The 16,781-nt window shown below is 56.3% G+C and overlaps 1 protein-coding gene across 1 annotated transcript; it reads left to right on the top strand.

The window, feature by feature from the left end:
* The first annotated feature begins 4,075 nt into the window (after positions 1 to 4,075).
* Positions 4,076 to 8,768, top strand: NXPH3 (neurexophilin 3). The gene is made up of 2 exons (XM_043904242.1): positions 4,076 to 4,609; positions 6,986 to 8,768. Exons 1-2 carry the CDS (start codon positions 4,556 to 4,558, stop codon positions 7,688 to 7,690), a joined length of 759 nt encoding a protein of 252 aa, XP_043760177.1. The 5' UTR covers positions 4,076 to 4,555; the 3' UTR covers positions 7,691 to 8,768.
* The last annotated feature ends 8,013 nt before the right edge of the window (positions 8,769 to 16,781 follow it).

Genomic DNA, 16,781 nt, shown 5'->3' with positions numbered 1-16,781 from the left:
AGGCCCCCCCTGACCAATTCCAGGGAAAGTGGGACCCCTCCTTGGTTTCTCTCTCACTCAGAACTTGCAGGTCTTCTTCCTTCACACCACTTGCCAACATCTCAGAGCTTGTGTTTTCATATGCTTAGCTATTTAATCTGTCTCTCTCAGAGCCCAAATTCTCCACTTGAAGGACTGCCATCTCTCAATCACAGCTGTACCCCCACACCCAGCCCAGGACCCAACATAAAAGTAGACATCCAATAACTATTTGTGGAACAAATGAGTCTTTCATCTTGTCCTCATCAAAACCCCATTCCCAGCCTTTCTTTCATCTCTGGCCTTTGCATGAGTTGCTTCCTCTGCCTGGAAGGTTCTTTCCTTCTCCCACCTCAGCTGATCCACATAAGACTAGTTTCTCTAGGATTTGTCCTTGGCCCCCTCATTAGAATTAGGGTTTCCCTCTGGGCTCCCCTGGTTTCCTCTAATAGCATTCTATCATGACACTCAAAAATTGCAAATTTCCAGGTAAACAGGAGAGACTGTTAGCAACAATGATCTACTCCCACCTCTCCTGTGACCTCTCCGCTCCAGCTGGCTCAAGGGCATCCATTCTCTGCCTTTCAAACCATCAGGAGCCCCATTTCCTATTCATTCAATAAGCACTGATCAGGCACCCCTGTGTTTTTTTTCTTTACTGCAGCACTGGAGTGGCAGAGAGGAGGGGAGGGATACAGACAGGATTCTTCCAAAGGTGAGACTGAAGCAAGTGAAAGCATCTGAAGTGCTGAGCAAATGCCCAGCCAACCCACATCCAGGGTGCAAGTAGGCACCAAGGAGGCTGGGGGCCAAGGGGCAGGACTAGCACATTGAGTTCTGCCCCCTTCATTGAGCCTCTGCTGTGTGCAGGGTGTGGTGGGTGAGAGGGTTAGGGATACGGAGAGGTGACCCTGAATGGCAGACACATCTGGGCTTACCTCCAGCACAGCTGTGCAGAGTTCACTGAATCTGTGGTCTGTCTTCCCATCCTGGGAGCAGCTGGAAGAAACAGTGTTGGGTCCAGTTCTCAGAGGACCCTCTGCCAAACCCCATAGTCTCTTTTATACCAGGATGCTCTGCTCCTATCAGCTACTGCTCATACCCTCTTTCTTGACACTCCCCACACACCAGTTTATCAAAGTCCAGAGGCCATTACCTGGGAAAGGGGCAAAAATGCATGGTCCTGAGCTCCCATCTGTTGACCCTGGGGTGGGACCTGGCCTCTGCGTGTGTTCAGTTACCTCAGCTTGGCACACTCATGTGAGAGCCCCACTGCTTCTGTGGCTTCTGGGATCAGCCCACAAACCCTCCTTGCCCCTGGCTGCCAGCTTCTGCCTGGGGTCTTTTGGGAGCTGCTCCTCCTCTGTCCACCCCTTAAATCCATCCAAGTCCCTTGTTCTACTTGCACATCCACACCCCCAGTACCCCAGGCGAGACTCTGTTCTGCCTTTGGTTGGCTAACAGCACCCAGACTTGACTTGACCAAAGCCAATCCCCATCCCCCTGGAACTGACCTGCCTCCCCACCACTAGTAGCGCCCACCTCAGAGGGCATCCTGCCTATTGCCCAAGCCAGAGACTTGGGTATCAGACTTGACTCCCTGTCTCCCTTCCTCCCTTAGTTCAGCAACAATTCAATCCTGATCTGCCTCCCCAGCATGTTTCCAGTCTCCACCTCTCTCTCACCCCAGATTGCATTTATCCCCTAACTGGTTCCCTCCAGAGCTCTAGTCTTTCCTCTTTCCTGTGAATTCTCCAAAATGTTCTAAAATGCAAATCTGACTATAATTACCAACCCCCCTTAAAACCCTTCAAAGTGTTTTCAAGGTCCTAACCCCCTTGACCCACAAGAAAGACCTTGGGTCAGCTGGTCCCAGCTTCCTGCTCCAACTTCCTCTCCTCCCCTCTGAGCTCCAGTAACTGCAAACTGCTTCCGGTTCTAGCCTGCAGATCTTAGACCATTCATTTGTCCTTTGGCACCACCTCCTCCAGGAAGCCAACCTTCTCCACCCACACCCACAGGGTCCTCAGGGTATCCGTACTGACTGCTGGAAGGATCTTTCTACTCACCACACTGAGTTATAATCATTGATTTTCATGTCTCAGTTCCACACTAGCCAGTGAGATCCTTGAGGGCAGGGATGGAGTTCCATTCATCTGTGTATCCCAACCCCTGGCCTGGTGCCTGGGACCAAGGACAGGCTTGGCCAGTGGTTGATGGATGAATGCGGAGTGGAAACTTGAAGGAAGTGAGAGGCAGGAAGGGCTAAGAGGGCAGTGAGGGCAAGCCCGCAGGAGGCTCAGCCAGAGCAAATGTGTGGGCAGTAGAAAAGAGCTTCCCTTTATTGCACGCCATGACTGCCCGCCAGCCATTGTGCCTGTGCTTTGCTTGCACATTCTGTCTCATTTAGTTCTTGCAACAACAGATCAGGAAACTGGCTTCAGAGAACCAAAGCAACCTGCCCAAGGTCACACAGCCAGGCCTGGAATGGAATCCAGGACTGTCTGGCCTGAAAATCTGTGCTCTTTCTGCTGGGTCACACTGCTCTCCTGGGGATAGGACCTTCTGGAGATGGACAAGGAGTGGGCCCAGCTACGCCTCTGCCTAGCTGAGTGCCGGAACCAGCTGCCCACGCTCAGGCCGACAGCTTCTTCCTCCTAGCCGGACCAGAGGCTCAGAGGCCAGACAAAGATTTATCTGTTCCTTCCTCCCCTGGCTTTGGTAGGGTGGCGGGTGGGGGGGAGGGGGGGTGGTCTTTGATTAGACCTGCACACACACACCCCCCCGCCACCACCAGAGAAGGGCTGCTGTCTCCTGTACTGCCCAGCGTGCCTGGGGAATGCAGGGGGCCCTGTGACGCTGTCTGGGTTCTGCAGAATCTGTCTCCCTCATCGCACTTGGCCCAGGCTGATATTAAGATTCATCTGCATTCCCCATGCACCCGCCTGGCAGATGGTGGGGGAGGAGGCTGGGTGCGTGCTGGGGGCTGCAGCCAGAGACCAAGCTGGGCCTCGAGGGCCACAGCAGAGTGCCCACCCACCCTGCCCCATGGGCCAAGCCCAGGCTGGGGCCACTCCAAACGCTGGGGTACCTCCTCAGCCTCACAGCCTCTGAGAAGTGCTGGGTGCTGGGACTTGACCTTTGATTTTTCTAAGGACTAAAGGGGCCCTGCAATTCCAGGAAGACAATGTGGAGATGTGGGGTGATGGGGGATGGGCCCCACTTTGCAATCTCGAATGAGGGTCTTTTTCTTCCTTCTTGCCCTGGAGGTTTACCGAAACCAGAGACAGAGACCCTACTAGCATGGGAGCCCCACATCCCAGCCTGTGACTCCCTGGATCACAGGAAGGGCAGAGTGAAGAATGGAGGTACAGCCTCCAGGGGCCTTGCTCACCTCACTCCTCAGCTTCTCGGGAGGCTTACCCCAGAAATCCAGCCTGGCCCCTAGCTGCCTTTTCATTCCAGGACTCCAGTCAAGTTTCCTGTCACAGCGACTGGACTGAGAGGTACTGGGGGGAGGTGGGGAGGGTTATCCCAGCCCCTCTGAGTAAAGCAGAAGAGGATAGGAATTGATATTATAACCAGGAGTACAGGCTAGACACCCAGAAGAACTTCCCCCGGCACAAAAGCAAGTCTTGCAGAGAGAAGTGGACTTTGGGCCGAGGAGACAGGTTACAATAAGGAAGACCTTCTTTTCTGAATCTCTTGTAATGGGGTTTGGGAAAAATAATCTTTTCAAATTCCAGGTCTCTGGGGGTTCAGGGAGGGCAGCACATTCTCAGGGCTCCCTACCAGGAACAGAGGCCCAGCTCAGGGTTGGAATTAGTAGGGTCCCTACCCCCGAGGTCACCACCCTCTCCCTGCCTCGCGAGTAAACTCCGCCTCCAAATCCTGCCCCCTGCGTCCTAAATCCCTGGGTTGCGGGCCGGCAGGGGAGGAGTTAACTCCGGAGGTACCGGCTGGGCTCACAGTACCTGCCGCCGCCGCCGCCGCCGCCGCCGGTGGTGGGAGGGACGAGGAAGCCGGAGCCGCCTGGGCGCCAGGAGCGCTCCAGTCTGGCGGGAGGCAGCGCGGGGAGCGGCGGCGGGGCTTGGCGCGGCCAGGGGCGTCCGCCAGGGGGCGCGCCGCGACGGGGCGGGAGGGGCCATCTGGCCTGGGGAATTAGCTCTGGGGCGAGCGCGCGCGCGGGTCCCCAACACATCTGGGCGAGAGCGGCGCCGCTGGAACCGAGGGGGCATATCTGGAGCCGCGGAGCCACCGCGCAGCTGGGGCCCTTCGAGGCGCTCGGGGCGCACATCTAGGGCCGCGAGAGGGGGCCGCGCCGCGCGCAGCTGGACCAGGGGAGGGGGGCGGCGGCTGCACAGCTGGACGAAGGGGGCGGGGTCGGTCCTGGGCGGCTGGCCGCGCGGAGGGCCGCCAGGGGCCGGGGGACTGGAGCATGCGACGGCGCGCCTGAAAGAGCGAGCGGGGGTGAGGAAGGGCCTGGGACCCTGAAGGGAACAGACGCGAGAAAGGGGCACGAGAGCAAAGGAGGAAGATGCAACTGACTCGCTGCTGCTTCGTGTTCCTAGTGCAGGGCAGCCTCTATCTGGTGAGTGATCCGCCGGGAGCGGCGCGGAGGGGCGGGGGCCTGGAGGACTGGGGGAGAGCGCGGGAAGCTTCCGAGCCCGAAAACTTTCTCCCTTCCCCCCAACATCCCGGGGATGGAGGAGAAGCCTCGAGGCTGGGGGAGAGGGCGGGTCCGAGGCCGGAGACTGTACAGGAAGGGTTAATAGGGGCGGGGAGAGGGTGCTGGGCTGGCCCACCTACTCGGCCGCTGGTGGCGAGAGGTGCGACGGGCACGAGGGGAAATGCCCGCAGACGTCGCCAAGGGTCACTCGACCTCTTCCCGGGCCCCGGGCCGTGCGGAAGGGTAGTGGAGGGTGGCTGTGGAGCTGATGACCTGGCAGGGTAGGGGGTATGGGCTCTTCCCTGACCTCGGGGAGGCGGAGGGGCTCGGAGGGCCCCGCGCTCTGGGGCCCCCAGCGCACTAGCTGGCCCAGGCGGGGGGTGGCCCCGCGTCCCTCGCTCCCGCCTTCCCTCCTGCTCCCTCCCTCCTCGCCTGTTGTTTTCCTCTCCTCTCCCGGCTGCGCGCAGCCCGAGCCCCACAGGACCTGGGCAGGCGGCTCCCGCCCCGGGCGCTCGCGGCAGCTGAGCGGAGCGCCCGAAGCCCGCTCCCCGTGCGCTCGCTCGCGCCTTCCTGGCGGCGCAGGACTCGGGGAATCCACACCAGACCCCAGCTCAAGGCGCTAATCCCCTCCGACCAACCGCCACCTACCAATCCTATCGTGGAGAAGCCTCAGACCCACATCTGGGTCTGCCCGTCTCCTCAAAACAATAATCCCCTTTGCCATTGTGTGGAAGAACCCTTCCCTTCTCACATCTCTCCCTAGGGCCCTTCTCTTCATCCTCCAGCCATTCAGCTGTGACCCCCACCCCCAGGGTTCAGTACACGCACACGTCTTCTGCCTTGACCCCAGCCCCGCGGCGCTCCTCTCCTGCTGTCCCTCTGCCCCACCCTTGGGTCCTGGCAGGCAGGGACACCGCGCACGACCGCAGACATGGCCAGGGTCAGAACAGGGGACATGAAGACCCTGAACCCCTTTGTAGCCGTGCATATGACAGCCTCAGGCGTTCCACATCCTTATCCCAGGTCCCAGCAAGTCCAGATGCTTCCCAGCTGTGAGCTGATACACCTGGTGCTGGTTATGAGACACAGAGGGTCTTTCTTGAAAAGCTGAGCATACCCACGCCAGGCAGCTGTCCTCAGGGAACCTGCCATTCCCTGGTGCCCTCCTGAGCTGTCCTGTGTTGAGCTTGTCGGGCTGTCCTGCTGGCCCTCCCGACAGCTCCTTCAAGAAGCCTCCCCAGATGTTGCCTGTCAGTAGAGCGGATGCCGCAGAGGTCAATTGAGCCTCCGCAGAGCTTTCCAGAGATCCCAGATGAGGGGAGGGTTTGGATAAAACCCCCATAGTAGGACCCATCTGGTCTGAGAGTCTGGGAGTATGGTGGATTAGGAGGACTGACCCTGAAGGGTTTAGTCTTGTACTGATGTAAACTGTGAGTCTGGTGTCCCCATCTGTGAAATGGGAATAATAAGAACTCCTCCCTCCTAGTATGTCATGTCCTGGCATGTTACCATCAGTGGAATTTGGTCATCCTGGTTATGGAACTCACCCAGGTCTCCCTCAAAGCCTCCCATTAAAACCTAAACCGCATTTGTACTCGAGAGAGAACTTTACTGGGTTCTGTTTTCTTTTCATCATCTGTTGGTTCTCTTTGCCTCTGAGGGTAGAAACTCTCCCAGTGTAGGAATGGTGTCTCATTCAACAGACTAGAAAGTTCCCAAAGGCAAGGGCTGTACCTCCCCTGTCAAACGAGGGGCTCTCTCAGCAGAGAGATGGAGCACCCCTACCTGACTTGGGGCTCTTTGAAGGCAGACAGTGTACCACCTCCGTTAGCCTTGGAATATCACAGAGGCGGAAACTGTATCTCTCCTAGACAACAACTGCTGTCAACAGAGGGGTGTACTTCTGCGTTCTGATGAAGGTTCTCCCAAGATCAGGAGCTGGGCCTCCCCCATCAGACTTGGAGCTCTCTTAAGAGTAGAAGCTGTGTAACTCTGCTGGTCCCCTGGAGAGAATTCTCCACCATCTCTCCAGACTTCGAATAGTGGCCAGAAGCAGCACAGTGGGGAGAGGAGCTAGGGGTGACCTGAGTGTCAGAACATGAGAGGGAACCATGACACAGGCCCAGAATGCACACCCAACCCCCAGTGTAAGAGAGCAATGTGCCTGGGCCCCTCAGCCCCAAGCCAGAGTGGAAGGGAGGGGCAGAGAGATGGTCCTGGTGGTAGGGAGTGGGGGACCGGAATTCCTGAGTCTTCTGAGGGCCCAGGTGCTCACTCTCCTCCCAACTGCCTCCGCAGGTCACCTGCGGCCAGGATGACGGTCCGCCAGGCTCAGAGGACCCTGAGCGTGATGACTCTGAGAGCCAGGCCCGGCCGCGGATGCCTCGAAAGCGGGGCCACATGTCCCCTAAGTCCCGCCACATGGCCAACTCTACTCTGCTAGGACTGCTGGCTCCACCTGGGGAGGCATGGGGGGTCCTTGGCCAGCCCCCCAGTCGCCCAAACCACAGCCCCCCGCCATCAACCAAAGTGAAGAAAATCTTTGGCTGGGGTGATTTCTACTCCAACATCAAGACAGTAGCCCTGAACCTGCTGGTCACGGGGAAGATTGTGGACCACGGCAACGGGACCTTCAGTGTCCACTTCCGACACAATGCCACGGGCCAGGGCAATATCTCCATCAGCCTTGTGCCCCCCAGTAAAGCTGTAGAGTTTCATCAGGAGCAGCAGATCTTTATTGAAGCCAAGGCTTCCAAAATCTTCAACTGCCGGATGGAGTGGGAGAAGGTGGAACGGGGCCGCCGGATCTCGCTCTGCACCCATGACCCCGCCAAGACCTGCTCCCGAGACCACGCTCAGAGCTCGGCCACCTGGAGCTGCTCCCAGCCCTTCAAAGTCGTCTGCGTCTACATTGCCTTCTACAGCACGGACTATAGGCTAGTCCAAAAGGTGTGTCCGGATTACAACTACCACAGCGATACTCCCTACTACCCCTCTGGGTGACCCCTGGGCAGGCCACAAAGGACAGGCCAGGACTGGAAGGACAGGCCTGCCCACACAGGAAGCCATCCGTCTGGATACTGGGCAGGGAAGGGAAGGGGCCTCCGGCAGGGAGCTCCGGGGTGGACAGGAGGAGAGGCCAAGTGTGGCCAGAACCAGGTCTCAGGTGGTGGGGAAGGGGTCACAGGTGCTGGCCCCAACCTGAGGCTGTGGGGTGAGCAGGACACAGGAGCACTGGCCGAGGAGTGGGTTCTCTGGGTGGCCTCACAGGGCTTCCCCACTGAGCCACAGAAAGATGCCGGGTCCAGGAGGCCCCTGGGGCAGGCAGACCAATACAGTTCTTGAGAGGAGCCTGAAATCTTGGCTCCCTCCTTGCCATCCTGAGAAAGAACAGCAACGAGGAGAGGATTATTTCATCAGTGTGGTCACTGAGTGAGCACTGCAGGATGGTCGAGCTGGGGCTTCCTGGCAGCCAGCAACAGGAACTCTCCAGCCCCACCCAGGAGGCAGCCCTGAGCCCTCATCCTGGACTGTGGTCTGAGTTCGGCTTGAGGCGGAAGTGGTGACCCTTGGAGTCTTTGATGTCTTGGCAGAGAGACCAGTTGCCCCTAGCCAGGCCTCCCCTTTCCAAAATCGCTTCTCTAGCCATTGCTCCCCATCCCACCCTTGAGCTGAAGTACCCCTCTGTCCGAAAGCTGAGACGAGGACAACTGCGATTCTCCCAGCACCAAGGCCACAGGTGGAAGCCACCCATGAGCTGCGTGTTCCTCCCCCATCCTGCCCCTGCTGGCTCCTCTGGGAGTGACCTTATCCAGCAAGTGAGCCTTCCACAGCCAGCCTTGCCCATCAGCCCAGGGCTCACCTGGATAAAGATGCTGCCTCCCTCGTGGCCTGTGGGGCTGTCAGCAGCTCGGGGTGGGTGAGGTCACACTGTGGTGGGTGTGCTGGACCTGTCTCGTAGTGTCTGTCTGTGGGGGTGGGGTGGGGGTGGGGTGGGGGGTGGGGTTTGTGAACTCATCTGATGGTCAACTTGTGTGTGCAGACTCTTATTCACCGAGCAGGGAATAAAGCTTTCCTGGATATTGGACTCCGAGTTGTTGGGGACAGAGGGGTGGGGGGAGGGCCCCAGGTGCCCGGTGTCCGGCAGGCGTCTCTCAGATGACAGCAGGACATTTCCTGAGGCCGGAGCTGCGGAGCTCCAACAGCTGCTGGAGCTGATGCTCCAGGGCTTCCCTCCCCGCCCCTGTCTAGCCCCGGGAGCTAGGCCGATGCTGTGTGGGCCTGGTAGCGGGTGGGCCTGGCAGCTGCCGAGCACCTGGGGAGGAAGAACTAGTAGGCGGGTGGGCCACATAGGGTGGGTGATCCTGGTCACCTTCCTGGGTCGCCGTTTGGGTGGGCCCACTAGGGTAACAATGCTCTGTCAATATTTGCTCTGTGGCCTTGGGCGAGTCCATTGTCCTGTCTGGTTCTCTTTTCATTTTTCTCTATAAAATGAGGAGCTTGCCCAGCCCAGAGTTTCTCAAATGTGAGTGGGCTTCTGAACCAAGAGGGTTGTTAAAGCACAGATTTCTGAGTTCTATCCCAGAGTTTCTAGTTCAGCAGGTCTGAAGCGCCACCCCAGGATTTGCCTTTCTAACAAGTAGCGAGTGCCCAGGTAGACACTGATGCTCCCAGCCCAGGGGCTACACTTTGAGGGCCACACACATGTCCTCTGAGTCCCTTTCTGGCTCTGGCTCCCTGAGACGAGGAGACACTGCCAAGACTCTCTCCTAGCTGTGATTTCCAGCGGCTCCTCCTGCGGAAGTCTGGGAGGGGTCCCATCAGAGAACCAGGGGTATTGGGTTTTCAGTCTAACATTCTTGGGGAGGAACAGGCCGGGGCGTTGGGGGGAGGACCATAGGGGCTTGGAAGCGGCCATCCCCGTGCTCCGGCCCACAGGAGGGCACCTCATCTGGGAGTCAGCTGGGCCCTTTGGGGCTCCATGAGGGGACAGCAGGAGCCAAGATCGTGGTGCCCTCTCTGGAGGCCACTCGAGATCTGCTCTCCTGGGAGGGTGGCACGCACGCCCCCTGCATCCCTTGCGGCCAGGTAGCCGGAATGAGGAGAGTCCCAGGTTGCTCTGGTTACCCCCAGCCTGTCTCCCTTGACCAGCAGCACTCAGCATGGACAAGTGCCCTCACAGCACAGAACAGAGCTTGTGGGGCCAGAGCTTGTGGAGCTTGCTGTCACCCCAGGTTGTAGGAAGTAAGTGACCCAGGAAGGGCAAGTGACTGGAGCCTACGCTCCCATCCCAGCCTCTTCCCCACCCACCCACCACACTGTGCTTCCCAGGGCATCTCGCTTCAGCAGAGATTTGAGAGCTCCTCCATGCCTCCCACTCCCTTCCCACGCTGGGGACGGGGGCCCGGCCTTGCCTTTGGGGGTCTGGGCTTGCTGGATCCTGGTGCATGTCCCCGCTGTGGACACACACTGGACACCAGCCCTGACAGCTCCCTCAGCCCTGAGGCTGTGCTGGGCTCCTCCCCCGTCCAGCCTGGCTGAACTGTCAGCAGGGCTGGGGGCACTCTGACCCAACCCCTCAGGCTCCTCTCCTCCTGCGGAGAGCCAGATGCTGCCGACAGCTGGAGGGCTGGCCTGCCTGGCACACATTCCGCCTGCACAGGGGTGGGTTCATTTTAATAACTTCATTTCACCCGTGCGCACACTCTGCTGCTGCATGCCTCCTTTTCCACCTTCCCAGTAACTGGTGGCTCCTCTCAGTTAAGATCTTGCTAACAAATTTCCTCCCGAATCATAATTCTTTTGAAATAGTCCTTGCACCCTACTGGTCTTGCTATCACCAGACACTTCTGCGCCCCCACCCCATCCCCACAAAGGGTAGGACATTAAGCATCTGGCTATGAAGATGCCAACCTTTGCCCCCTTGATGAGCAATGCCTAGGGCATCTGCCAAGAAGGAGAGATGGACCCCCAGTTCACAGCAAGTGCTTGGACCATCATGCCATTCAAAACTCACAGGAGAGCAAATTCTTCAGGAACAGACCTGTGTCCTGTCCCAGAGAGAAGCTCCAGGTGCCTATCTTTGCCTACACCCTGCCGCCACTGCCTGCTGTCCTTGCAGCCCTGCTCTCCAATCTGTTCAGCTTGGCTGGGGAGCCGGCCAAAGGCAGGGGCCTTATCTCCTCCATTTGAGTGGAGCCTCTGGGACAAGCCCTCCAGACTGGGGGCTCTTCGGGGACATGACTTGTAAATCCCCACCAGCCTGGGGAGCCCCTGGGGCCAGGGTCTGTACCTCCCAGGTCAGAATGAAGAGCTTCTGACGCCAGGATCTGTGCCTCCCTCATCAGACTGGAGTCTCTCTGAGAGCAAGAAATGCAGTATCGATACAGCAGGGAAAGCTTGTTCTTTTCTAAGTATTGGAATAGCTGGAGGTAGCCTCTGCCCTCATCCTGGTGCACATCTGGGCAAGCATCCCCTCCTGGGCCTCAGCATCCCCATCTCTAATGGGGTGAATCTTTCCAGTGGCCTGTGAAGCTAATAAGAGGGAATACATGTCAACTGGCAACGATGGTGAGTCTTCCTTTTGGTGAAACTCAAGGCAAAAGCAAATGGGTGCCTGGGTCCCTCCTCCCTCCTCTCTCCACCCTCCCTCCTTACCCTCTTCCCAGGGATGAGCAAGCAGGAACTGAGTCACTCTCTTCCCCATCCTTGGCAGGAATGCTGGTGACCTTGCATATGGCAGACTTCTGTGGTGAGGCCCATTGCTCAGAGATGAATGAGGTGGTAGGTGGGTAGGGAATCTGGGGAAAGGTGTGTTTGGGGGTGGAATGACCAAGGTTCTGGATTATCCAGTGGGTAGGTGTAGGGGGTTGTGGGAGACACAATGGACCGGTTGCTCTGTGCTGGGAAGTGATCCAATGTCAAGGGTGGGAATAGGAGAGAGAAATGTTACTTCCAAAGGCTCTGAGTCTTCTGGTACTGCCAGGAAAACCAGGGACTGGGTGACGGGTGAGGAGAGGGACCACCAGCCCCGCTAGTTGGAGCCAAGATCGGCTGCGGGCAGCACTTGCCCATTATACCAAAGTCCTGGAGAAGCAGCTGCCACAGTTTCCAAGGCACAATGCCACAGGAGACTGGCACTCATCTGGGGGCTTGGTTCTGGTTCCACAGGAGCCTGGTTTCCTGTTGGTCTGCCAAACTCAAAGGCTGACCTGATAACAATCCAAGCCAAGGTGTCTCGTTCAGAGCCTCCCAGTTCATCTCAGAGCCACTTGGCTAGATGGTCCCAAGGGAACAAACTAGCCCCTCCTGAACCACAGAGGCTACCAATGAACTGCCAACATGACAGTTGCAGAAAGATGTATCTGGCCCCCCCAGTAATTTACTAGCTGGGTGAGCTGGACAAATGGTATCATCTCCCAGAGCCTCCTTAGGTGAATATCTAGGGGTCTACCTTCCTTGGAACATTGTTGGGAAGATTAAATGAGTTGCTCAACAAATGTTACTTTCTCCTGTTTGTTTCTGGATATGGGTTTGTGTTCACTTCAGCCTTACTCCTAGTGTGTAGAAGTGAAAAGGTCCCAGGCTGGAGGTAGGAGACTTGGGTACCCATAGTGCCTGTGGCAGAGACCACTAATATCTATTTCCCCTTTCTACATATTAATAGTAATGGAATTCATTTTTAGCTGGGCAGTTGAAGGCCTGGAAAAGGAAAAAAAAAACAACAACAACTTCATTTCACTGCCTCTCTTGCACCTAGATGTGGCCATGTGACTTAGATCTAGCAAGTGACATGTAAGCCAGTTATTTGGCAACTTCCAGAAATCTTAAGACTTTGCCCCTTCTTCTTTATTTCATCCTCTGTCCTGCTGCCTGGAATATATATTTGATTGTTGAAACTCTAACTGTCATCTTAGACCAAGAGGGATAAGAGCCATACCCTAGAAGTGGCAGACCCATGAGCTGGAAGAAGATGCTGATTCCTGAAAATTTTGTGGAATAGAAATATCATATCAGGGGCTTCTCTAATGGCTCAGAGCTAGAGACTCTGCCCATCAATGCAGGAGACACAGGTTTGATCCCTGGTCCAGGAAGATCCCACATGCCCCAGAGCAGAGCAACTAAGCCCATGTGCCACAACTACTGAGCCTGTGCTCTAGAGACCACATGCTGCAACTCCCGAAGCCTGCATGCCCTAGAGCCTGTGCTCCACAACAAGCCACTGCAACGAGAAGCCCACTCACTGCAACTAGAGAGGAGCCCCAGCTCACCACAACTAGAGAAAAGCCTACCCAGCAATGACAATCCAGAGCAGTCAAATAAATAAATAATTTTTAAAAGGAAATATCATACCAGTCCTAGGCTCCTACCTTCAGACTTTTATGTAAGAGAAAAATCAAAATTTTATCTCACTGGGTCTCCATTTCTAGCAGTTAGGTCTAGCTCCACTTGATTCATTGGATGTGGTTGAATGCTTCACTTCTGTGGACCTCCTCTGTAGAAATGAGAAAATGCTCACATATCTTTCCACTCCTCCAAGAGGTTTTATCAACTCACGGGCAAGAAGGAACTTGGGAAAGCTCTGGTATTCTGCCCCCTCTCTGGCATTGAGGGGCACAGCCACCATTTGGCGGGTGTAACAAGTTGCTGTCACATGGCAGGGGGACCCAGAGAAGCCCAGAAGGATCCTGTATCCCTGTCTATAAGGCCCCTCATCCCCAAATTTAGTCCCCACGCGTCTGAGTCCCTGTCCACATTCTGAGGTTGGTGACATACAATCGTCGTTAAGGGGCTGACTGGTCCCAGCCAGATGGGATCCTAATTTAATTAAAACCCTTTAATTACCTGCAACAACACAGCTCTGGAAGTCCAATGCAGAAGGGGGCATGTAATGGGAGGGGGATTGTTGACAGAGTAGGGGCTGCCCTTACATCACTCTGGGGACCTGGGCTTGTAGAGCGTTTCTCCCACAAGGGTGAGCATAAACTGTATGGAGCAGCCTTTGCAGCCCATGCTCCTGGCGTGGTGAGTTGACTGCCAAGCGGGGAGTGAGGCAAGCCAGGCCCTTGGGGACAGAGTACCAGGCTCCTGAACCTGAAGCTGTCAGTGTTGGTTTTCTGTTTATACTGAGACCAGCACAGGCTGGATAAGCTCAGGTTTGAGCTCCCCAAACCAGTCTGGGTAGGAGCAGCCATGGTTCTGATTTCTCCTGAATCGGCCTGGCTTAAGAAACAGGGGCACTTCTACTTCCACCCAGGAAAAGCAAAGCCCCTGTGAACTCCAGAGGTGTTATCCACCTGGGGAGGGAGATGAAAGGGGGTGACTTAGGTAGGCTGCAGAGGGACCATGTGCTTTCTTGGGGTCTAGCAAGGAGCCCCCTGCCCCCAACTTGGTGCTGGCCCTCAACTGGCTTCTCCCTGTGAAGGCAGAAGGCACTGGCCCAGGCCAGGCCGAAGCCTGCCAAGCCTTGGCGGGGCAGACTCAGAAACCTAGACTCCATGAGTTGGGCTATTTTTAAGCCTTGTGGATATAATACATTAATACCCTTCTGTTCTCCTTAGTATTTATTTATTCATTCAACAAATATTGTTTAATAAAGCCTCTGAAAGTTCCAGCTGGTCTCCATGGGGTCAGATCATCAGGGGAAGAGGTTTCAGTTCACACTTGAACCAGAGCCTTAAAGGACATATTCTCCTGTGGTCAGCGTGATGTCAATGGCTAGGATTGAAGCAAGAAACCTCAAGAAGAGGAAAAAACTCAAGGAAAAAAGGAGGAGCCATGAGTCCCCACCACTCCATACCCAAATGTTCTCCTTTCGAAGCTGAAGCCAAGAGCACTGTCATTGAACATGTTCCCAAGTACCCAGGCTCTGGCCTTCCCATCTTCCTCCTCCCGTCCAGCATCCAGCCTCAACTCTCCATTCCAGCTTACTTCCTCTGTTATCCCCCAGCATCCACGGTCCTCTCAAAAGAGCCTGCTTCTACCTTTGACTCAGGTTGAGTCTGGAGTGCTAGGTAACTGCCAACTTGGGGACTGTCCCAGGAGGAAAGTAGGTGTTGCCCCAGATTAACTGGAAACTGGACATAGGAGCTGTCATTCCCCATCAGACTGGAGACTCGTGAGGGCAGGTGCTATGTCCCTGTCCGCCTGGCCTGGAGGCTCCCCAGAGGCAGGAAGGCCTTCCTTTGAGACGTATCTGCTCAAAAGTGTCCTGCACACGTCCTCTCCCTGGGGGGGAGGGGTCACCCCTGATGGGCCTCATTGGACGGTGCGCTGAGGCGTGATCACAGCCTTCGCTCTGCCAGCTTGGGAGAGGAAGTGCCAACGGGGGGACAAGCTGCCGCACTGTTCCCACTCCAGCAGCCTAGGACCTCCTGGCTGGGGGAGAGGGTATGCAGGAAGGGGGAGGGCAGCGTGTCAGTGCTGGCACACCCCGCCTCCCTCCTGTCCCATTAGCGTGTGTTGTCTTCTCTAGGACGGTCTTCAGAGACCTGGGTTAGCTCCGGGGACCCAGTGAGGGGCATTGGGCATCGCAGGAAAAGCCAGGGTCTTTCAGCTCTTAACCCAGTACCTGCTCTTTCCTGACACCAGACTTCCTCACCCCTGATCCCCTTCGTGACTTGAGGAGTGGTCCCATCTGGGGAAAGATGGCCTGTCCAGCCCCAGGGAGACTGGGCTCCCCCACTTTGGGGTCAGAGCAAGGCCATTCCCCAGTCAGGATGTGATTGGCTTGGTTGCCATGTGATCTTGTTCCTTGGCCCTCTGGGCCTGGATGGCAGTTCTTTCCCCCACCTGCTCACAAGGTTCAAGGAGCAGCTCTGATGCTGTCGATCTGGTCCATGTAGGACTATTGCCATCTGGCTGGGCTCACAGGCATGGGGGAGAGGGCTGATTTTTCGTTCTGTCCAAGGAAGGCTGTGGAGGGCAGCACCTGAGCACACCAACGCTGGAACCAAGTTGCCTGGATTCAAGTCCTTGCTCTGCCACTTCCTAATTGTAGAATTTTGGCAAGTTAGTGGACATCGTTGTGCCTCCTTTCCCCATATGTAAAATGGGGGTGATCTTTACCTGTCAGAGGGCTGTTGTGAGCTGGAAGATGTAAAGCAGTTGAACTGTGTTTGGCATAGCTGCCCTGAGCACAGTCCTAACCTGTAGCCCTCTTTGAGCCTGCCCAAGCCTGGGTACGAGGGAGGGAGAAGAATGGCCATGGGCAGGAATGTGCAGGAAGGAAGACCCACAGGGAAGGTCAGAAGTCTGTCATGTCTACAAAAGATGATACATACAAAGGAATCTACTTTTGATTCTGGTTGAAAAGCTGAGCTCTTGGTTGCGTTCCTACTGCTCCTTGGGCCCCAAATCCCACTTCCACACTCCAGAAGCCCCGGGCTATGCCCCCTTGGACTTTGATTGGTAGGCACAAGGCTTGGGGAATGCAGGTGGCCAAAGGGTCTTTATTTAGAAGCAGAGTTAAACTCCCAGAGCAGTCAGCCAAGCGTGCTCCCAGGGCAGAGGCAGCCTCCAGGGGCCTCCCTCTCCCACCTTACTTTGCCCCACCCCCATCTCATCTGTCTTTATCACCTCCACCCAGTGGATCAATTTCTCATCAACTTGGATGGTCTGTGGTCCCTTGCTGGTACTCTCGGGAACTGGGTGTGTGAAAATTGCCCATTTTGGATGGTACCCCTGAGGGTGAGTCCCTGAGGACTGGGTCTGTGTGACCCATTTCTTGCACACTTTGAGAAGGTCCAAGGGCATGGGGTAGACATGGGGCCTGGCAGTAAATCTTGTGACTCACAGCTCTGAACTCTATCATGGGAGTCTTTCACAGGAACAGAGAGGAGGAGAAGGGAAGACACAGGTCAAGAGGCAGCTGAAACCCTGCCGGGTGGCATCTGCAATAAATGAGGAGGATGCTGTTTGGGGAAATCAGGGGTAGATGGAGGATACTAGAGTGTGGAAAGGTATATAAATGCCCCATTTACCAGTCTTGGCAGCTCCCAGGCCAGGGGTAGGAGGGAGCCTGCTCTGCTCAGTCAAGCTCTGCCATCTGCCACATCTCAGCGGAGATCAGCACTGGAGGGCTTGTTGTAGGCAG

This window comes from Cervus elaphus, chromosome 5 (genome assembly GCF_910594005.1).
Source record: "Cervus elaphus chromosome 5, mCerEla1.1, whole genome shotgun sequence".
Classification (NCBI taxonomy): Eukaryota; Metazoa; Chordata; class Mammalia; order Artiodactyla; family Cervidae; genus Cervus; species Cervus elaphus.
This window is presented reverse-complemented; position numbering and strand designations above follow the sequence as displayed.

Excerpts from the sequence above, each read along its gene's own strand:
- NXPH3 (XM_043904242.1), top strand. The coding sequence starts at position 4,556 with ATGCAACTGACTCGCTGCTGCTTCGTGTTCCTAGTGCAGGGCAGCCTC. Across the intron at positions 4,610-6,985 it reads TGCAGGGCAGCCTCTATCTG|GTCACCTGCGGCCAGGATGA; the intron begins GTGAGTGATCCG and ends CTGCCTCCGCAG.